General features: G+C 39.4%; 1 protein-coding gene across 1 annotated transcript in view; it reads left to right on the top strand.

Moving 5' to 3' along the window:
• Positions 1-23702, top strand: part of Cubn (cubilin) — a 230570-nt gene that overhangs the window by 192345 nt on the left and 14523 nt on the right. The window contains exons 57-59 of the mRNA XM_069990436.1: positions 1844-2044; positions 4121-4250; positions 8319-8536. Of these exons, the coding sequence (XP_069846537.1) occupies positions 1844-2044; positions 4121-4250; positions 8319-8536 (549 nt within the window). The remainder of the gene's footprint in view (positions 1-1843; positions 2045-4120; positions 4251-8318; positions 8537-23702) is intronic.

Here is a 23702-nt window from a genome sequence, read left to right as displayed (position 1 = left end):
GTGATAGAGTGAAACCCTTGAGCAGAATAGCTCAGGGACAGTGCCCAAGCCCTGAGTTCAAGCCCTAGAACTAGTAAACACACACAGAAAAAGGATATAACATCACTTCATCTTTGTGATAATGAGCGGTTTTGATTTTTTATTTTGTGCTAAAGATGTGATATTCACAGTTCATGTTTCTAGCCCTTGAAGTGTTCTCTCTTTTTTAAAGACTGGGTCTCACTATATATTTCAGGCTGACTAGAACTCTCAATTGTTCAATCTCTGCCTCCTTGGAATGCTGGGATTATTGCCACACAATACCACTACTACACTATAGGAATTTCAGATGAAACTCTGTATCTAGGTCAGCCACAAACTCAATATTTCTCAGATCCAGGGTAACACTAGAGACACAATGACCAGTACTGAAGTACTTAGCATATGGGACAGGGCTCACCAAAAGGCCAAGTACTTTTATTCATTGTGCTCAAGGTATATTCTCTAAAGTCCTCAGAGGGACAGACTAGATTTCCAGAGCAATTGACTGGGAAGACCTACCTAGAGTTTGCCTAAATTTTCATTGCTTAGCTTAGAAGTCCTGGCTTATAATCTGCAGCTAATGTAATACTCAGCGGAGAAGGAAAGAGAATTTATTTTGGAATTGTTTTTTTGGAGCTTTTTCTCAACAAGAAGCATAATCATTGAGTGTCTCTAGTTGTTTTATGTCACATTTCCTTATTTTTTGGTTTCCTTTTTTGGTGGCTGTCTGGCTTGAACTCAGGGCCTGAGTGCTGTTCCTAAGCTCTTCAGCTCAAGGCTAGTGCTCTATCACTTGAGCCACAATGCCAATTTCGGTTTTTGAGTGGTTAATTGGAGATGAGAGTCTCACAGGGACTTTTCTGCCTGGGGCAGCTTCAAACTTTGATCCTCAGATCTCAGATCCTGAGTAGCCAAGATTACAGGTGTGAGCCACTTTACCCAGCAATTTCCTTCTATTTTAAGGTTTTTTTTTTTTTTTGTAGATTTTTTTGAAAGTTGTTCAATTACTTGCCTTTTTTTCTTTTTTCTTTCTCATGTCTTTCTAAAAAAATTAACAATTTATTACAAAATAAATCTTTTTTTTAAGAAATTGGGTAATGAGTGGTGCTGTGGCTCAAGTGATAGAATGCTAGCCTTGAGCTAGCACAAAGAGGCTCAGAGACAGAGTCCAGGCCTTGAATTGAATGATACAGAATGTTACAACTACTGAATTCTTGGCTACTGATATTTATATGAATGTTGGAAAGGACTGTTCAATAAACAATAAGCGCTTTTGAGTGATCTCTCATAGTAGGAATCTCTTGGCCATGCATAGCTTTGAGCAAAGTTTCTCAGGAGGGAAGCTATTAGCATGTTGGCTGGGGTAATTTTTTGCATCAGGAAGGCTCCAGATGTTGGTAAGTTCCTGTACGTTGAATTATGCAAAACACACACACACACATACACACACACACACACACACACACACACACACACACACACACAAATACAAATGCAAAGGATCCCCTGGGAGACAAAATTGTAGTTTATAATCACTGAATCAAATGAACCATTTTGTAAACAAAGAAAATTCTGGATGGATTGAAAGTAGACAGTGTCCATTCTGAAATTCTCCCTTTTCTCATGACTTATCATTGGTGACTAGGCTTTCATCAGTACACAGAGCTCCATGTTTACAGAGCAAAATACCTTGATACCTTCAGTGTCCTTTCAATTCCTCCCCCAATGGTAGGAATTGTCCTAACATTTTGCTTTTGTGTGTATTGCTTTGCTTGTCTGTGTTGCTTGGGATCCTAATCCTGTTGTTCCCTGCTCTGTCCAGCCCGCTCTGCTGTCACCGGAAGATGTGACCATGATGGCCTGCACATTATCAAAGGCTACAGCCTCTCCTCTACTCCAATTGCCACTGTGTGTGGTTCTGAGACCCTGTCACCCATCACCTTGGCCGGTCCAGTATCACTCAATTTCTACTCTAACTCACACATCACAGACTATGGGTTCAAGATTTCCTACAACATAAACCGTGAGTAGTTACAATGGTGATTTTTTTTTTTCTTGAGTAATTCACACGAGGCATTTTACTGTGGCTCATCACACATCACCACATCACCAAAAAAGATTTGGAGACTTCAATGGGAAAAAAAAAAAGATCAATTAGGTACATGGTACAACAAATACTAAGGTATTTAGAAAGAGATATTCCCATAAACTTTGGATGGACCTACTATCTTAAAATCAAATGAGATTTCTTTTAAAGATATAAATGAATATTGTTACTGACTTTAGATTGTTTTTTGGGGGGAGGACTGGATTATTGTTTTGGGGGGGGCTGGATTATTCTGAATTAACCAAAAGCATGTTTTATTTTCCAAATTACTTTACTACTGTGAAAACTCGTATTTCTAAACTTAGAAGAAATGTAAGAGAATATCTTTATGAAAGGTTTTTTAAAAAATATACAAAGGACCCTAACCCTAAAAGCAAAGACTGACATATTTAATTTTTCTATCATGTATAATCTCTTGGTGGCAGAGACGAAGACAAGTCACCAACTGGAAAGGGATGTTGTAGTTAAAAGATAATCATAAATCTGTATTTCCCTTTCTCAAATCACTTTTCTCCCTGTTGGGCTTCTCTGCTATCAGTATTTCCCCTGTAGTCTCTCCACTTCAGTGAAAAAGGCACATAATATTGTAAAAAGGTTCCTGATCTTATCTTGTCTTTACTGGATCAAAAACCCTTTGCAAAAAGTAGAATGTTAAAGAGTTTCCATTCAATTTAATTACTTTTCTCACCCATAAAGAAGAATAAAAATGCTCACTTGACAATGAAAACGACCTACCTCCATCTTTCACATTTGCTGCTCTCTGACTTCTGATCCCAGTAGTTGGCTTTGTTGACTAGAAGTGAACAATTAACATGTATCCCCACCACACCCCCATCCTAGGGACTGAAGACAGGGACTGAGTGTGGGGTTTTTTGTATGTTTTGTCTTTGTTTTACAAATACTGTTTTGGATTGCTAAACCCCTACTTTCTTCTGTTCTTTATTTCTTCCTTTTTCTAAAAAAATTATCATATTGGGGAAGCTATTACTTTATTTACTTCATAAACAATTATGTGGCCCTGGTGGTTTATCGATGCCTAAATAAGTTTATCATCATCCACTGCCAAGCTTTGAAGTCAGTATCAACCCCACTTCTCAAGCAAGACTGATTTACTAGGTATATTGAACCTTTACCAGTCTCACAAATAAACACAGATAAAGAACACTTACGAGATAATCATTTGACCCACAGAGGGGACCAAACCAGAATGTTCCAAGAATGGTTTCTAATACTTGACATTGTGATGTCCTATCCCTAACAGAGAAGAACTAAATCTACATGATTTAACATTTCTAGAATGCAACCTTCCCCAAATATCTATGGCTAGAACATGCCTTGGATTGTGTCTGCTTCCTGCCACTCCCTATCTACCCAGCACCCCCTGTTCCTCCGACCTCCTCTGGAGCCCTCTGCCTGCCTTTTAGAAACATCTCAAAATCTCTGTCATCTCTCCTACTTTATCAGTTAAGCTGAAGGAAAGGACCATTACATCTCAAGATGTGAAATGTTCTTTATGACTTTTAATCGGACTTCACTTGTTTCTGAAGTGTCTCTTAAACCTTTCTTTCTTGTTTCTATTTCTTTATGGTCTGTTATTTCTTACCCAGTGGTAAACATCAGAATTATTACTAAACACACTTTCTTTAAAGTTATTGTTGTCTCTTTTAGAAAAATAATACAGGATATTTCAAACTTAATTTTCCACCCAGCACTATAATCCTAGCAGCTCAAGAGGCTAAGTCTGAGGAGCAAAGTTTAAAGCCATCCCAAGCAGGAAAGTCTGTAAGATTCTTATCTCCAATTAACCACCAAATAAGGCTGGGATTGGAGCTGTGGCTCAAGTGGTAGAGTGTTAGTTTTAAGCAAAAAAGCTTAGGAACAGAATCCTGCCCTTGAGTTCAAGCCCCAGTAATGGCATACACTCATAAATACACACTTTTCCATGCAGTGAGTATTAATTGTGTGTTTGTGTTCCTTTGCCTTCTGTTGCAGCCTGTGGTGGTGAGTTCAATGCATCCTCTGGAACTCTCAGGAGTACTTCCTACTCATTCAAAAACTACCCAGACAACCTTTATTGCTTGTACAAAATCACCGTGAGGGAAGACAGAGTTGTTCAACTCAAGTAAGTGAGCCTCAATCACTTTCAAGGCAAACACTTTCTGCTTTATTCAAAGAAGAGCTATCTGTGACTGACAGAAAACCTAGATTCTCACTGGTCTAGAAGGAATCTTGTAGAGAAAGAGATCAAGGGTTCTCATTGCATGAAACCTGGGAAATGGACCTCTCAATTTCTATGCAACACTATGGAGATTCATAGGAAATCATTGGTACAATTATTATATTGTTACAAATTGTTACAATTTCCCAGCAATTCCAAAACAGCCAAATGGTTATCTTGTGCAGAGTCCACACTGAAATCCAAGATGGTGAGAAAGTAGATACAAGTTGTTGGATATTTATGATATACCAGAATTATTGCTTAGAACTTTCCTATTTTATTCTCTTTTTTCTTTTTTCTTTTTTTTTCCTTGTCTTTCGGTTATGGGACTTGAATTCTGGGCCTAGGCGCCGGCCCTGAGTTCTTCAGCTCAAGGCTAGCACTCTACAACTTCAGGCACAGCACCACTTCCAGTTTTCTGATGGTTTATTGGAGATAAGAGTCTCACAGACATTCCTGTCTGTGCTGGCTTTAAACTGTGATCCTCAGATCTCAGCCTCCAGAGTAGCTGGGATTACAGATGTAAAGCACCGGCACCTGGCTTCCTATTTTATTCCTAAGAGTTCTGCAATAGAGATCAATATTTCACATTTCATCAATAAGAAAATGGAGACTCTCTGAGAGCAGAGTATCTCTGTGCTGCCTCTCAAAGACGAATTTCCTATGAAAATTATTTCTCCTGGGAAATTCACTGTTTCTGGAACACTTCTAAACTAGTTCTGTATGAGATACGTTATCTCTTTTTTTTTTTTTTTTGGTCGGTCGTGGGACTTGAACTCTGGGTCTAGTGCTGTCCCTGTGCTCTTAAGCTCAAGGCAAGTGCTCTACCACTTGAGCCACAGTGCCACTTCGGAGATACGTTATCTCATGAGGAAATTCTCTTTCTTATTCTGCTTAATCTCAGTAAAACTGATGAAGGGCAGGCAGCTTTCTACTCTTCAGAGTAGATCAAGAATGCCTGTCTGTGCCTCAGATGACATAGAGCTAACACCTCGGTGTTCAAAATAAATAGGGCATGGCAGGAAATTCTGAAAGTTGGTCTGGTTCATGGAAATACGGGATTTTCCACACTGCAGTTTGATGGGCTGGGACTCAAAATATTTCCCATTCCCCTATTTGTCTGTGGCTATTTTCTGCCCAGAAGACAATAAACTCTCTACTCTACTAAGGACCTCATGTATGTCAGCTGGTGAGACAGTTTTCACCGAGCTCAATTTGTTTCCTTTTTAGGACCTAGGGATAAAAAAAGAGGAAGAACTTCCAGGTTCCTACTCTGATCAGGCTGTTATAACATAATACTATAAGATGAATAGCATGTAAACAACAATAGTTCTCATCGTATCAGAGGCTGGGAAGTCTGGGACAGGTATCTGGTGAAGATCCACTTTCTGGCCCATCTAAGGTCCCTTCTATGTGTCTTTCTCGGGCCTCTTTTCTTTCATAGGACCAGTAATCCCATTATGGGGGTTCTGATCCAAAGACCACAGCAGATAATACTTTCCCTTTGTGTTAAGATTTTAGCATAGGAACTTGGGGAGACACAAACATTTAACTGACATCATAACAAGGAATATATATATATATATATATATATGAATATATAACATGTTTCAGCTTAGATTTTTTTTTTTTTTTTTGTCGGTCATGGGGCTTGAACTCTGGGCCTGGGCGCTGTCCTTCAGCTCTTCAGCTCAAGGCGAGCGCTCTACCACTTGAGCTACAGCGCCACTTCCGGTTTTCTGGTGGTTTATTGGAGATAGGAGTCTCACGGTCTCTCCTGCCCGGGCTGGCTTTGAACCGCGATCCTCAGATCTCAGCCTCCTGAGTAGCTAGGATTACAGGCGTGAGCCACCAGCGCCCGGCCAGCTTAGATTTTTGAGTTTACCATATTATAGTTCATATATGAATGCTGAACAGTTATTCATTGTACAGTTAGCATAATGCTCCATTCTATGACAAACACACTCCTACAGATATTACTGAAACAGAAATCTTTCTACTGAGGCTTTGAAAATAACTAGCCACATGAAGTTTCCTACCAGTGTGCTTTTCTAGATAGATTCTGTGCTTTTCTCAGACAATGATGTCAAATAAAAAGCCAACACAGGGATGAGTTCCCTTGGAAACTCAGCTCTTTTCTGTGTTTTCATATGTGGAAAATATTATGTTATCTGTACAGCATAAATATAGATGGACATGGTGTTATGACTGGTGGTAGGGAACCAGCTGTGAGTAGGAAAAAAATAAATATGTAGGGGTAATGCCCTAGCTATTGTTGAATCCTGATCTTTTATAAGAACATTGGATGTTACATATAGTTGAAGAAAATAGCAATTTTTTTCAACTTGATCTTCCCTCTCAGTTTGAAAACATGCAACTAACAAACTTTAGAAAAGAAAAAGATTAACAGATTATTTTTCCTTAAGGCTTTTTACAGTGTTTAATTAATTGATATTTTCATAGTTATGTTGTTGTGTTGTTCATTCACACTTCTATCAAAAATATTAATAAATCAGCCAAACATAAAACAAGAACAGGCTATCAAATAATTTAAGTGAGTATAGAAAAAAAGATGCTATAATAAATCTCTATGATCAAATTCTGAAATAAAACCATAAAACAAACAAGCCTTGCTTGTTGGACAACTCAGACTCACTACTTAAAATGACAACATTTAGCTTAAAATGCTAACTTTAACTTAGATTTAATGTTAACATAGATTTGATTTTAATTTAGATTTTAATGCCTCGATTAAAATGCTGATTAAGGTGCTGGGAAGTTGGCTCAGTGTTAGTGCTTGCCTCACATGCATGAGGCCCTGGGTTCGATTCCTCAGCACCACACAAGCAGAAAAAGCTGGAAGTGGCGCTGTGGCTCAAGTGGTTGGGCACTAGCCTTGAGCTGAAGAGCTGAGGAACAATGCTTAGGCTCAGAGTTCAGCCCCCCATGACTGACCCACCCAAAAAAAACCCTGCTGATTAAGGTAACCAACAAAAAGTTAGGGATGCATTTGTCAGTAAAGGTTATTCATTGTAACAAAAAATGTGGAAGCACATCTGTATGTTTATTTCTCATGTGTGAGTCTATGTTCAGTGTGTTTGGCAAGGAAGCTCTTTTGGTGGCCCCTTGGCAGCCCTGGATGATGGGAGAGTTCATCTTTTTTTTGTTTCCATGATGACCAGTGTAGTGGCAAGGCATGGAAGCAAAATCAGCATTAGGTTTTAGAAATTCTTCCATAAACCAGGTGCCAGTGTCTCACACTCAGAAATGCAGAAGGAAGTTCTCATTGTAAAGCTAGAATTTCTTCCTCTGTATTACCTCAGCAGCCATTCCATAGTTAAGAGTTGGTGGTTAGTTGCCTTAAAATCTTACAATGGTAACAAGGGAAGAGGAGATGCTATATTTACAATGAAATGTTTCTAGAATGACAAGTTCAATTTGTCAAATACTTGATCTCAAATAGACTTTCAAATGGGCTGGACTGTCAAGTCTTTGAAATATAGTACTTTACCTTACCTGTCATTTTCTTTTTTGGGGGCCAGTCCTGGGACTTGAACACAGAACCTGGACACTGTCCCTGAGCTTCTTTTGCTCAAAGCTAATGCTCTACCACTTGAGCCACAGGGGTACTTCCAGCTTTTTCTGTTTATGTGGTGCTGAGGAATCGAACATGGGGTTCATGCGTGTGAGACAAGCACTCTACCACTGAGCCACATTCCCAGTCTTTATATCTCTAGCTTCTAGCACAGTTTTGGGCACACTGTGGTTATTCCAAAGAAAAAGAAAGTGTATGGCTATATTTTCTATTTATGAGTAAAGCTATGTCTTATAATAATAGTTCCTGCCAAGTGAAGCTTGGGTGCTTTGCTATTGATTTTTGTGTATGCCTGTTTAAATTTTACAAGAAGGAAAGCAACCATGTAATAGGCCTCCAAAGAAGACCCATCAGTATTAACAAAATGCATTTTACAGGTTCAGTGATTTTGATGTGGATCCTTCCGCCTTCTGCTCCCAGGACTACTTGGGGATTTATGATGGTCCTGATACTAACGCTCCACTTCTTGGCAAATTCTGTGGTTCTACGCCCCCTGCAAATATCAAGAGCAGCAATCGTAGCATGACCCTGTTGTTCAAGACAGATTCTTACCTCACAGCAAAAGGCTGGAAGGTAACTTACCGGCAGACAATAGGTAAGAATTTTGAACATGTACATTCTGTTCATCACTTCTGTTACTTGTTTGCCACATGACTACAGCAGCTTTACATTTAAGCCCTTAAAGGAGGGCTGATCAAAAAGTCCCCATCGGCTTTGTTGACTTTACATTTTGCCTAGGAAAGTGTTTTGAGAATTTTTTTGCGGGTGGAGGGTGTCTGTCATGGGGCTTGAGCTCTGGGCCTCAGCTCTTCAGCTCAAGGGTAGAGCTCTACCTCTTAAGCCACAGTGCCACTTCTGACTCTTTCTGCTTATGTGGTGCTGAGGAATTGAACCCAGGGCTTCATGCATGCAAGGCAAGCACTCTACTGAGCCACCTTCCCAGCCCTTGCCTTGGAGAATTTTAAGTCATGACCCCTCGGTCAGACTGAACTAATAAGAAAATAAAAAGGAAGGTTCTGTGTTATTATAACTTGAATAGAATGAATATTACTACAGAAACCAGAGTACAAAATGCCAAAGACTTAAAAAAGCACTGGTTGAGAATGGAGAAAGAGAAAAAGGTAAGAATTGCTAAGGTTCAGAGAGTGTAATATTCCAGGAAGACAACATTCGATGGGAATGGGAGTTGAGATCTTTGGAGAGTTAGCTGGCGTGTGGTACCTTACTGTAAGACTTAGGGGGAAAAACATATTTTGTTTGGGCTGAAGAGCATATCAGATAGCTAATGGAAATATCTAGTATGGAGTTGAAACTTGAGAAGAAATTTTGGCTGGAGAGAATATCTTGGAATCACTGAGTAATGACAGGTATAGGTAGCTATGCAAATAAATTAATAACGACCCAGTTCATTCTTACTGTGTGGCAAAGACAATTATCTATACAAAATTAGCTCAAAAGTTAAAATCATTTCAAATAAAAGGCCATTAATCAGTTCTCTGTTTAGATGTGCAGAATCCATGGCACCATTTGTATTTGATTCTGGAAAGTGTCTTGATTTTTCCATTTGAATATTGATGTGATTAATGTTCTGAAATCTAATAACTCCTCTAACAAATCTGATACACTATGAAAACTCAGAAAAATCTGAGCACTTTCCTAAAATAAATGATTGTGACTCACTTTTCTGGCATTTCTTTCTACTTACTCTGTAGTATGAATAATCTCCGTCTTTCTTATATAAAATCACAGCTTCCCTGAAACTCCTTATTCTTGGTGGGTTATGCTTATGCGTGTTTCTTGAAAGAATAAAGTAGCCATTTGAGTTTGGAAAGCTCCTATGCAGTACAGACATCACAAAAATAATTTTACCTCCTCCCTTCCTTTAAGCCTCCCTTGGCTCATGGAGTATTGCTTCTTTAGAATGCTGTGAGCAAACTTGGGTACAAAACACAGAAGGCTGCTTTGAAAGAAAAATGAATTTTCCTTTGGCGATCATTTTGCAAAAACCACTCATATTCTGGCCTTTGGCACAGACTGTACCACCAAATGGCTATGTCTGTATTTGTGCAAGGTTTTCTTCACTCTAATCTGTGCTTATGACCACTGAAATGGATGTCCTGAAGCTCTTTCACATGGTTGTCCTGTGCACCATGTCCCAATTTAGCCAGAGTTCACTAGCTTCGTTAAATTAGTATGGGCTTTCTGAGCTATAAAGGAGATGATTGTTGAGTGACTGGGATTTTACTGAGGTTGCATAGGAGGAAACGCCCTACACTGTCAGGACCCCTGTCCATGTGTGAATCTTTGAATGCTTATGGTGACCTGCTGGGTTCCCCTGGCTGCACAGAGAAAGTTAAAATGAAGTGAAAAGAAATAGAATTCCATAACTCGCTGGCATTGTGCTTCAACTGTTTTCCATGAGGACTTTGACCTCTGTCTCATCTGTATAAATTTCATTGTCCAATTGGAGATATTCAATGAATAATTTAGACAAAACCACAATGATCATTTCTTTTAACTCTCAGTCTAAGGATTAGGATTTTGTTGTACATGTGAATGTACTGATCAGTCAGAATAACTTGAATCTTGTTTTCATTAGGTTTTGTACGTGTGTATGTGTGTGAGAGTGTGTGTGTGTATGTGTTGAGGAAAAGGAGAAGTGATAACAAATATAGTTTTAGCTGTAGAGTTTAGACAATCTTTTAGTTACATATTTGGTTTTAAAACATTTCAGACTTGACTGATTGTGTATACTTTTCCACTTCCTTCTCTTCCGTGACAATCCACCCTGCCTTTCCTGTGAGCAAAGGACACTGACTTTCTACCACACAGTGAATTCTTGTTTCCAAGGCTATCAGTTCACCCAGAAAACAGTATCTTCACTGAGTAAATAATTCATGGGAAGAGAAGACCATTGTTGTCTGTGACATTTCCATTTCGTTTTATCTTAACAAAGTCCCCGAGTTCTGCTGCTTTGCTGTTTAGATTACACACTTGACAATAATTTATATGCATCTGCTTTAATTTTTCAGCCGTCAGTAAAGAACCGGGTTTACATCATTATGTAGTCATCAGTTAAACTACTTCTGCGTTTGTTGTATTTGGATTGCTAGTGAGTGGGTTAGAGTAAATTTGAGGGGAACTATCCCCTGGTTGCTGATTTACTAGATATGTAGTTAAGTTGGGTCCTTTAGTTGATCTGGCACCATTAGAACAGAGTGTGGGGTATAAGGTAAGGAGAAAGCAAAGCAACTATTATGGAACTACAATCCAAATTCGCTTTTCTGTCTCCCCATGTACTTTGGCACTGCAGCGATAATTGATCCTAAATGATTAACAATTAGTTAAATAATCATAGTGGATTTCAGGATTGTAGGAGACTCTGAATTTATCAATATATCTGAATTGACCCATCACTTTTCTGGACCAGCTACTTGTCTTTTATCAAATTGCCCCAGCTCTGTAATCCTATCATGTTAAATCATTACTTTTGTAGATTTGGCTAAAGTCTAACAAAACCATCCTTTATTCTAGTAACGTGCTGTCATAGCATCAGCTTTCCATGCTCAGAAGCATGCCTCTGCTTCCCAGGGTTAGGGATGAAGCTGATCACCCTTGTGACCCATCCTTGCCCTGACTCCTTCCCTGGCCTGACCTCACACTGCATGCTGCTCAGGTAGACTTTACAGGACACTCATCCCATGTGTCCCAAACTTCCACATGTAGGATGTGGTGAGGGACTTCAAGTAAATACATTGGTTGTATAGCCCATTGGGATCATTTTTTTTTCTAAAATAATACTCTCTGTACCACCTAAGCAAATATCCAGCATACAACAATGAACATGGTTAAAATAATCTCTTGGGCATTAAAATCAGAGCATCCAAGTGAGATGAAGATCCCTCCCCCCAGGGGATGGCATATCCCCAGGGACAAAGCCCTGTGCCTAGAGAAGACAGCAGTGTCACAGAAAAGTGACAGAGTGTCTGGAAACAGCTTATGTGATGAGGCTGGGACTCTGTCTCCCTTCACCCGAGCATTTACCACATGGCGAACGAATCCAGATACTCAGGTCAGACTCCAGACCTTTGCCATGAGAAAAAGACAGACCTCTCAAAGCATCACAGCCCATGTCCATCTAACAGAGACAGAATGAATCACAGCTCCACGAAAGTAGACAAACCAAATGGGAACAGCTAAAGACCAAGATGAATGTGGGGACGATCCAGTTGATTCATTATGTCACTGCCTCGAGACACATCCTTTAGAGTCCTCTAACATTTCCAAGCTCAATTTCCATCCACAACGAGAACATCCATTTGAAATATTACCACTTTCTATCTTGTAAGAATCTGACACCAATGAGGTAGCTGATTCCTGTGCAGGCAGGAAGACCATGGCATGAGGAAGCAATGATGAAATTCTGGATTTCTAACTCCTCCCGGGGTGGGGGATGGCCAAGTTGTAGTAGTGCCCAGGCCTGTCATTCTCAAGAGCAGCACTTCACGAGACCATGATCTCTTGCTTTTTCTTACCCACTTGCTGCTGCCATCCAACCATGGCCATCCTGCGGTACTTTCTATATCTAAAAGTGAATTCTAGTAAAGAGGACTCGCTTGTATTATTGCTCCATGACTATTGGTTGTATGCCTGAATTAAAGAATAAATGGCTAGTCGAGATGTCTCATGCCTGTGATCACCATTGTTTGAAAGGCAGAGATAGAAGGATCGTGTGTCAGTATCGGGGTCGGGAGGAAAATTGATATATCCCACTCCTACCTTAACCAGTAATTAAGCATGGTAGTTTATATATGGATCTATAACCGCAGCTCTGCAGAAGACTGGAAGTGGGAGGTTCCCAGTATGAGTCTGCTCCTGGGCAAAACTGTGAGCCCTTATCTGAAATATAACTGAAGGAAGAAAGGTATGGGGCATGGCTCAGGTGGCAAAGCACCTGCCTACCAAGTATAAGGCCCTGAGTTTAATCCGTAGTGCTATCAAAAAACAAAAAGCAATAGACAAATAAAAATCCACAAATGGAAGTATTTATAATTCAATTTGAATTTATCTTTTTTTTTTTTTTTTTTTTTTTGTCGGTTGTGGGGCCTGAACTCTGGGCCTGGGCGCTGTCCCTCAGCTCCTCAGCTCAAGGCTAGTGCTCTACCACTGAGCCACCTTCCTAGCCCTTTTCTTACTTTTGGAGATTACTAGGATTTGACCTTTTAATTGTAAGAGCCCTTTTGCTTTTAGTTTATAATTCAGATGGGGTTGTATGTTCTACCTGGTGCTGGGCTCAGGCTATGATTCTTCTTTCTGCATCTTCTGTATATATGGCATTACAGGCATACACCACTACACAAGCCCCGAAAATTCCATTTCATTATGAGATATAATATTAACTCAGATTCACTTCCAAGAGAGGATAAGAAAAGAAACAAAGAAAGCCCAACGATAGTCTAGGTCACAAGGATGAACATTATGGGATTCTCAAATGGGAACCAATACAACATGTCCACTGCAGACATCAGCTTTGTGTTTTACCTTTCCCATTTGTGCTGTTAAGTTTATACTCTGAGAAACACAATTGCTGTAGCTGAACTAGAGATTATACTTTACAACATTTACTGACATTGAAAATGTGTTTGTGCATTTCTCCGGGCTGCTCTTAGCAGCCTGATACATGCTATCACCATCCACAAAGTTTTAAAGCACAAGGACAGTCAGATTAATAGGATTATCATTGGAACAATTTGATAAGTGACAGGACTCTCAGGTTAACAATAATGGGGGTATGACTCAGTAGAAATGGGCAGGGGGATGTTAGTTATCTGATTTCTTAATGTCATTTGCTGTGGGTTATGATGTCAGTGAATGAGATGAGCTGAAACCCTAAACCTATTTAAAGCAAACTAGACTGAGCTTGCTTCCGCCCTGGTAACTCTGGCCTGGTAACTCTCACTGTTGATTAGGCATCCCAGGGGGCACTATTCTAAAGACAAGGTTATCTGCAGGTTATTCTTTGTGGGTTGTATTGAAAACTTGTGTGTGTGTGTGTGTGTGTGTGTGTGTGTGTGTGTGTGTGTGTGTGTGTGTGCTGAGCTTAGAGTGTGGGAATGGGATCAAGAAACCAAGGAATGCTTAGTTCACCAAAACCTTACAAAAACAGATTGAAGTGAAATTCCAAATCAGCAGGAAGAAAGGAAAGGTTTTTTTTTTAATGACTATATATCCAAGTCAAGTTGGTGTTTCCATCCTACCCTAATGACCAGATTCCTTCTCCAGTTGTCCTTGGGGAAATAAAGCAGATGTGATTGGTCGGACAAAGGGACAAAACTGAGTTACTGGTAAAATACAAAAGATAAACGATGACAAATATCCAGATGAATGTGAACTGAAATGTATTTATTTTCTGTCCAAGACCTGAGCCCTTCCAGTCTCCTCTCAATGCAGCCCAGTGTTGTCTCACAGAAGGTAACGTTTACCTTTGGGTTGAAATTAGTTGTAATCATAGATTACAAGCATTATTCTGTGTTCAGCATTGGTGGAATGTGCCAGGAACAGAAAAGCAAAACACATCCAGTCAGCAACAAAATCTGCAAACATTGCTTGGATACAAATGAATTATTTAGAAACAAAATACTGTTAGTGATTGGAGCTATATGATCTTTGGGCTAAGATGTGAAGAGTCTGCTACCCCTGTTTTACATTCTGCACACTTGCTTGTCCCAAATCCTGTGGCATCCATATCTACCTCATGCCAGATGAGGCACATACTGCCTGATATAGATTACTCCTTCTAATTCTCACAACTACTCCCTAAGAGACAGGAATCACCCCCGCGGAACAGAGGGAAATAAGATGAAGCCCTTTACAACTAGTGAAAGCATTGGTGAGCATTTGAACCCAGTTCTACTGGCTCCCACACTCCTGCCTTTCTTAGTCAGCTTTCCATACCCCTGTGGCAACTGATAAAAAACTGCCTGGCATGGGGAGAGATCCTGTGGTGTGTTTTCTGAGATACCATTTTACTGAGTCACAACTGTTTCTCTCTACATTCACCAAGTAGTACTGCCCAGTTTTGTACCACTGCCTGTTAATCTGGGTCCAGACCTATGCAGCACATTTAGTGCCATACGGTCCCTGTAGAAACACCACACATGACCATAGAAACCAATGTCCTTCCTTCTTCCCACAAAATAGGAGCAGTATTCTCCAGGAACTACACTAGTAATCCATACTGCAGGATCTTCAACTACCTTACTCTGCTCAGACTTAAAGAAAATAGTATTAACCTCCATATATAATTATATTCACCAAAATATATGGTCTGATGTATTCTCCTATTAGGTAATATTTATGTACTAGTACTATATCTTATTATTGATTAAATAGTTGCATAAATAACAAAGGTACAGACAAATACAATTTACACAATTACATTTCTAATGTAACTATATAAGGATGTGATAGGTAAGTATATGAATAGGTAGATAAATAGACAATTGCATTGGAAAATGAGGATAATAACTCTCTATAATAAATAATCTGTAGCTTGAGATTGACTTCCCCCTTACCACAGGATTCCAAGATGATGAAATAATGTAGACATTTATTTTTGTGGTCATAGAATTTAGTTTACAAAATGGGGCACTAAGGCACCAAGAAATGAAATGACTTACTAAGATAATATAGCCAGATCTTAAGACATGGGGAAAGGATTCCTTCATCATTAAATAATGTTGCCATCTGAGTAATAAAAGTTGAAATCAATAGCACAAGGCCGAAACTATCCCATCAACAGCAGCAATAAAACAATTCCATTCCTTTCTTTAAATTATTATTAAAAACTCCATACTTGGTATCCAGTAAATCCCATCTGTTTTATATTACAGATCATATTATGACTATTTAGCACATTACTTTTAATTCTGCCTTTTAAAAATATAGAATATTTCCAAATTTTGCTAACTTGATTTTGCAATTGTCCTTGTTGAATAAACAAAGTCATACTTCTGAATAGTATGGTCGCACGTTAGTATGTTCTGAATTTTACAAATAAATGAATTTGCTGTTCCTGCTGAAATCTAATAGTCAGGGATTAAAATTTGTTAGGCAATTGCCCCAACATCATTTATTATTTCACACTTGTAGCTAAAGGAGCATTTTCCCACCACCAAGCTGCCCTTCCAATGGCGTTTTAAATCTAATTGTGACATTTTTATTGATTCTGTTGAAATCCTTACAATCAGATATTCCACAAAAGTCAGCTAAATTAGTTTTGGCAATGAGCTGATTCATAAAATCAAAAACTCATTTTGTTAAGAAAAAATATATGTGTGTGCACACACACACACACGCACGCACGCACACACACTTAGACTTAATTACAAGAAATTTCCTCATAATCTTAGACTAGAATGCAAGGCTTCATCTAATGAGAATAATTTGCATTTCCGATTATTCCTTTATAGTTTATTCAACATTGCTCCAGCTGCTATCCATGAAGGCAGTAAGCCTTTCTTTGAGGTTATAAAGATAAATTTGGCCAAGTCCGTTTCCTTGCCAACTGCGCCCCAAAAAGAAAATTCAAGAAGTCAACATAAATTCAGTATGCCAAATACTTTTTAATAGGAAAGGAACATGGAAGTTCTCTGAGAGTGATTCTTGAAATTCAATAGAGTGAGTAAGATTATAAACTTTGGAGCACCCCCTGCTAAGTTCAAACACAGTTTATGCTTCCCAAAATTCTTGATCATCGAAAAAATGGGCTTAACTGTTCTATCTTGATTTTCTTACCTATAAAACAAGCACACTGACGACATTATTTTTGGAAGGATGAGAAGGGTTCACTGGGGAGACTTCATTCTATGAAGAAAATATATATACAAAGTTATAGATGCAACCTATTTCAGGGGGTACAGACAAGAAGTAAGAGGACCCAGGGGCTGGGAAGGTGGCTCAGTGGTAGAGTGCTTGCCTCGCATGCATGAGGCCCTGGGTTCCATTCCTCAGCACCACATAAACAGAAAAGGCCAAAAGTAACAGAAAAAGCCAGAAGTGGCACTGTGGCTCAGGTGGTAGAGTGCTAGCCTTGAACTGAATTGCTGTGGGAGAGTGCCCAGGCTTAGAGTTCAAGCCCCATGACCAACAAAGAAAGCGGGGGTGGGGGGTGGGGAAGAAAATAGAAGACAGAGTTTGGAGGCCCCAGCCTTACATCCTTATGTGGCTAAAAGGATGCTATGTTGGCTTCTCCCAGCTCCCTGGAAACCAGCTTTAAATGTACTTCCTTCACACTGACTCCTTTATTAGTTGTCTAAAGCCCTAGATTGTCTTGGGAAACAGGAAAATGCCTGATCTTTATCTGTTAAGTCCAGCTAGCCTTCAACCACTTGAGCAGTAGATGTCCTAAGAAAGAAAGACACAAGAATAACATCATGACAACCTCAGAAAATTCCAGCCACAAAAAAGTCAGTTCTCAAAATAACTGCTTAAAAAATGGATCATATGCCAACAAGGCCTTCAAGATGTGTTCAGCTAGATAAGACAACTCTTTCTTCCTTTATCAGATGGAACCTGGGTTGAGCATCTCTCTGAAGTTTAATCATTAGAGGGAAATCATTTAGGATTCAGTTTCTGATTTTTAATTAAGTAGATCTGGCCCGGATTCTCACTGCCTATTATAGTTTTATATTTCCAACAGTTCTTTAGCCAACACGCTTTCCTTCTTTAAAGAAATAGCTTGTTGAGTGAAACATTTCCAATTTAGGGACAAAGGTTAGAGTGACATTTGTTCCTGGGCACAGGGTGTGTCTGCCTGTCTGATGAAGTAGCCGCTGATGGATGAGTGTTGTCTGGACAGTGGGAAAATGTGTAATATTGAGGAAGATGATGGATTTATGATGCCAAAAACAGCAAGGTTAAGATGTCCTCCATCACTAAAAAGAGTGACTTCAAAATATCAGCAACTATTTACAAGTGATTTGCAAATGGGACTATTTTAGTTTCTTAGAAAACTGAAATACAGAAATAGTAATGTGGCATATTTTGGTAAATGCTCCCCCACTTTTTTTTTTTTTTCTGGTCATGGGGCTTGAACTAAAGGCCTGGACACTGTCCCTGAGCTCTTTTGCTCAAGGCTAATTCTCTACCACTTTGAGCCACAGTTCCATTTCCAGTTTTTAAATTGAAGGTAAGTGCTCACCATCTTTCATGCCTGGGCTGGCTTTGAATCACAATCCTCAGATCTCAGCCTCCTGAGTGGCTAGGATGACAGGTGTGAGCCGCAAGTACCTGGCTTATGCCCTTCTTTCATTACATTCCTCCTTACATTTCCCATGAACACACGCCTATGCATTCTTTAGTTGGAGAAAGAGCGGTGCATGGTCCTCCAGCCCTGACATGGACAATTAGAGCCATCGCTCCTGCTCATACCACAGCAAAATTTGCTCACTGCTGTGAGCAGGGTTTGTGATTTGTTCAGTTATCTGACTCTTTAGGCCATGACTATCTGAGGATGATGTGGGTGGGTATTTTTAACCAATCAATGTGCTCCATTATATTTCATAAGTCTGACGAGCCACGTGTGTGTATTCATTTGGTGTCACCACCATAATGCTGCAGTAACAAACCATCTCAAGTCCTGCTGTTTTCATCATCCTGGCATTTGGCAGGCCTGGGCCTTTTCTGCCTCTGGGCTGCATGTAGCTGCACGTGGCTTTAGTGTCTGGCCACAGCTCTCATCTGCTCACTTGAGTCTACTTTCTGAACCAGCAGTTACTCAGAATACAGAAAACAGAGTGAAAACACCACCAGTCACATACAACTCAGCCTGACCTACCTCCTGACTACTAGTTCTCTTCACCTAAACCAAGTCATAGGACTAAGCTTAATATTGAGTAGGTATGAAAAGTACTCTGTCCATTCAATTGGCCTTCAACGAAAGGGAGGAGAGACAGAAAAACTGAAGAATTAGGAGCAGAGTATCTACAACTCACACTATAGAGTCTTGGTGCCAACACTTTAGGGATCTTGTTCTAAGATTTCCTAGAGCAAGGGGCATTATTATGACATTATTTATGACCTTCTTTTTATTAATAGTAGAAATACCTACTGCATAATAAGTATGTACAGTAACATTTACTTTGATCATTTGTCATTCTATTATCTTATTGACAATAGTAAGTTACTGATAAAATTCACTTGAATTTTATTCTGTCAGTACCAGGATTTGAACTCAGGGCCTTGCACTTGCTCAGCTGGTGCTTAACTATTTGTGCTAAACCTCAATCTCATGTTTTGCTGATTATTTTGGAGCTGCAGTCTGTTGGACTTTTCTTCCTTGGCTGGCATTCATTAGAGATTCTCCAGATCTCAGCCTCTTCAGTAGCTAGGATAACAGGCATGAACCACTGGTAACTGCCTAGATACCTTGATTTAAAAAAAAAAAAATAACATTGGGTTTTTGAGCAAATGTACTATTACTATAATGTGTAGAAGTCTCTGATTTTATTGCTGTTCCTCACTCAGTTTGCACTGTGGTAATATTCTCTCAGTGTTCTAGTTGTATTGTTTTCTTGCAGTGGTGGGGACAGTACCCAGAACCTTGCCCCTGCCAGCCTACACTGAGCTTTTCAGCCCCAGCCCTACAATATTTGCTTTTTTTTTTTTGAAAAATATTTTTATTAACACATTATTTGTACAAAGGTATTGGTGATATTTACAATTTGTACATAATATACTTTGATCAAATTCATCCCATGAATGTTACTTTCTTAACCACACTCCTTTTGCTCTTAAACAGTTTTTGATGTGTTTTATTCTGATATATATATATATATATATATATATATATATATATATATATATATATATAATTCACTTCCTTTCACCTACTCTTTCCCCCTTCTTCCATCTACTAGTCTTCCTTTTTACAATCATGTCATATTAATCCTTTAGGTCTAGGTTCCACATATAAATAAAAATATGCAATATTTGTCTTTCTGAGCAAGTTTAGTTTACCTTGTTAAAAGTGTTGCTCTCCAGTTTCACCTTTTTCTATCCATATTTTCAATCTTATTTATGACATGGTAATATTTCATTTTATATATATATATATATATATGTATATCACATTTTCTTTACCAAATCTCTGTTATTGTGTACCTAGGCTGGTCCCATGTAACCCTCCAGATAACATGCTCAAGAATGATTTAGGTGAATCTTATGAGAATTCTGTTTTTAGTTCTTGAACTCCATACCGATTACCATCTTGGCTGTACTAAATTGTACATTCTTTTTTTTTTTTTTGGGGGGGGGTCCGGTTTTGGGGCCTGAACTCTGGGCCTGGGCGCTGTCCCTCAGCTCTTCAGCTCAAGGCTAGCACTCTACCACTTGGGCCATAGCGCCACTTCCGGGTTCTTTCTTTTTTGCTTATGTGGTGCTGAGGAATCGAACCCAGGGCCTCATGCATGCAAGGCAAGCGCTCTACCACTGAGCCACCTTCCCAGCCCCTAAATTGTACATTCTTTTTCTTAACCATGTATAAAAGTTTCTTTGAAGGGCGCCAGTGGCTCAAGCCTGTAATCCTAGCTACTCAGGAGGCTGAGATCTGAGGATCGAGGTTCAAAACCAGCCCAAGCAGGAGAGTCCATGAGACTCTTCACGCCTGTAAACCACTGGAAAACCGGCAGTGACGCTGTGGCTCAAGTGGTAGAGCACTTGCCTAGAGCTGAAGCCCTCAGGGACAGTGCCCAGGCTCAGAGTTAAAAAAAAAAAAAGTTTCCTACCCCCAACATATCTACATATCTAATCAGTATTTGTTGTTAGTTGTTTACTTATGGACATATACTGACTGTAATGCAATGGCATCTCAGCTTTTAAAAAGAAATTCCTTTATGGCTAGGATGTCAAACACTTCTTCATGTATTTGTTATCCATTGGTACTCTTCTTTTGAGCATGATCTCTGTAATTCATTTGCCCTGTATTACTTGGGTTATTTGTTCTTCTGAAACTTAGTTTTTTGAGTTTTTCATGTATTATCGATGCTAATCCTTTGATTACTAGCTTGCAAAGATTTTCTCCCATCCTGTGATCTCGTCCCTTGATTGAGGAAATGTTTCCTTTGATGTGTAGAAAGTTTAATTCAATACAAACACAATTTTCAGCTATGGCTCTTATCTCTTGGGCAATTCTAATCCTGTTTAACAAACAATTGTTTGGCCTGAATTGTCAAATGTTTTCCATAGTTATTTCAATGTTTCAGATCTTATATTTAAATCTTTGGTCCACTTCTAATTGGTTTTTATTCATAGTGAGAGATATGGATCTAGTTTAAATCTTCTACATGAGAATATGCAGTTTCTCCAGTACCATGGATTAGAGACTGTCTTTTCTCTGGACTTTGTCTTTCAAGGCAAAATGTCAGTAGCTATGCCACCCTAAAATGTTTTCTTCTCTTCTGGTCCCCTGCCTTTTAATTTAATATTCTGCTGCCAGATAAACTTTTAATCAAACTAGCTAATAGGATTTTGACACTACCACTCTTCTAATCAGAAATGTTTAACAAGTGTCTCATTATCCAAGGAAAAAAGTCTAAAGTCTGATATTTATGGATGGATAGACAGATAGACAGACAGATAGATAAAAGATATTTATATAGTGCTTGTTCCAGGGCCTAAATTTAAGGCCTCATACTAATTTGGCTTTCATGATCATGACCGGTGAGCTACTACTTGAGTGTGCTTTATTCTAGTTAATAGGAGATAGAATCTCTCAGACCTTTCTGTCTAGGTTGACCTTGAACTGCAATCTTGCATATCTCAGCCTCCTGAGTGGCTATGCAAGAGCCACTGGCATCCAGCTATGTTATCTCTTGAATATGAAAACAACAGTTAACAATACATAAGCATATCATTTCATTAATGCTCTAAGTAATTGCTCTTGCCTGTTAGGCATGCCAATACGCTTGAGTGGTTTCTTTATGTAGCAGTCTGCACCAAATGAAAGGTGGTTAGAAGTCAAATGTGTTCAGGGCTTGCAGTCATGTTTCATGAGCACAATCTTTAGCAACCTTGGTGTACAGCTGTGGTAGTGCTTAAGGGTGGGAATGATTCCATCCTAGTTACTACATGTGGCTGTGTTTGGGAGCAGGCCTTTGAAGGCATATCAACTCTAGGAAATGTCTGACTGGGCAGATAGTTTCACCTCACTCGGGAGCTACAGGCCGGGCAGCTGTGACTGACTGAAGAAAGCACCTATCCTCAAAGTAACTCTGCTCAGCAGCTGTTCATTTGGTTTGTGGTCAGGGTTGAGATGGGGCTGCCATTGTCTTTCATTCCTGCTAAGACCCAAGCACAACATCTGAGCACCCCCTAATGGGGAAAGTTATCTTTTCATGATAAAGGATGAATTGGAATGAGATCAAGAGCACTGAGCAAAGCAAGGGAATTTAACTTGGCAGCTGCTCATGTCTTCTGTTTGTGTAGAATGCAGGCTTTTTCTGCCATGTGTGTGTGTGTGTGTGTGTGTGTGTGTGTGTGTGTGTGTGTGTGTGTGTGTATGTGTGCGTGCGTGCGTGCGGGCACGCTCACATGTGCCAATCCTGCGGCTTGAACTCAGGGCCTGGTCGCTGTCCCTGAGCTTTTGGTTAAGCCAGCTCTCTACCTCTTGAATCACAGCTCTACTTCTGCCTTTTTGGTGGTTCTCTGGATAATAAGTGTCTCACAGACTTTCCTATCTTGGCTGGTTTGAATCACAGACCTCAGATCTCAGCCTCTTGAGTAGCCAGGATTACAGACTGGACCCATCGCATCCAACTAGCAAGCAAGTTTTGTGATCATGACTTTGAGCAGCAGTTGACCCCTATATCTATTCTTGACTATTTTGAGCTTAATCTGTCCTCACTGTTTCTTTAAACATCGTCAAGAAGGTTTTCTTCTTCCTGTGCTCTTCCTCCAACACTTTTGAGCGCCTGCTTTGGCAGAGGAGTGGACAAAATCTAAATCCAGAAGATTTTGTTCCACTTTGTTTTTTCCCACAGTGGACGAATTACTTTTATAGTATTCTCTATGTCTTTATTCTTTTTTTTTTCACTTTCTATGTCTTTATTCTATATTGCAAAGTTCTTAGTTCCAAACAGACAAACTTTTTTTTCTTTTTAACAAACTCCCCCTTCCTCTTAGAAAGGAAAAAATGTTGAATATACAGTTTGGCTGAATATAATATAGACTATAATTTTAAATACCTCTCAGCCTCTCTCTAGCACACCATTTCAATAAAAAAGTATATAAAGGAGTCAGTTTTCTTGGGTTGCTGGGTAATAAGTCTTCATAAATTCTGTTTTAAGTCTTGACATTATTCATAAAAGCAGAAGATAAAAAACATGTCTGCATTTTCCTACTAGTATTATTATGCAAAATACTTGAGATGGAACAAAATTGGCTGTTTCAATGTGGAGAAAACTTGAATAAATCTCCTGAGCCATTCCAAAGATGCATGTAGACTCCAGTGTGGTTTCTTGAGCTTGTAGAGTATTGTGCAGTAATAAGGAGTGACTCAGGCTCAGAAATGGTAGTAAAAAGAAAAGGAAGAAAAGCAACAGCCAAGACAAGTGGGAAAAACCACTGCCTAAGCCTGCCCAAGCTCTGTGAACAGCCTTACATGTTCTGAAGCCTGTAAGGAAAACTAGACACCGTGCTGTTTTACAAACCTATTTTACAAATCTAGGCAAAATTAAAGGTCCTCCTGTTTGATCTGCATGGTG

This window comes from Dipodomys merriami, unplaced genomic scaffold, assembly GCF_024711535.1.
Source record: "Dipodomys merriami isolate MVZ:Mamm:240054 unplaced genomic scaffold, mDipMer1.0.p SCAF_4, whole genome shotgun sequence".
In the NCBI taxonomy this organism is placed as follows: Eukaryota; Metazoa; Chordata; class Mammalia; order Rodentia; family Heteromyidae; genus Dipodomys; species Dipodomys merriami.
The sequence above is the reverse complement of the archived record's forward strand: the minus strand, read 5'-3'. Positions and strand labels throughout refer to the sequence as shown.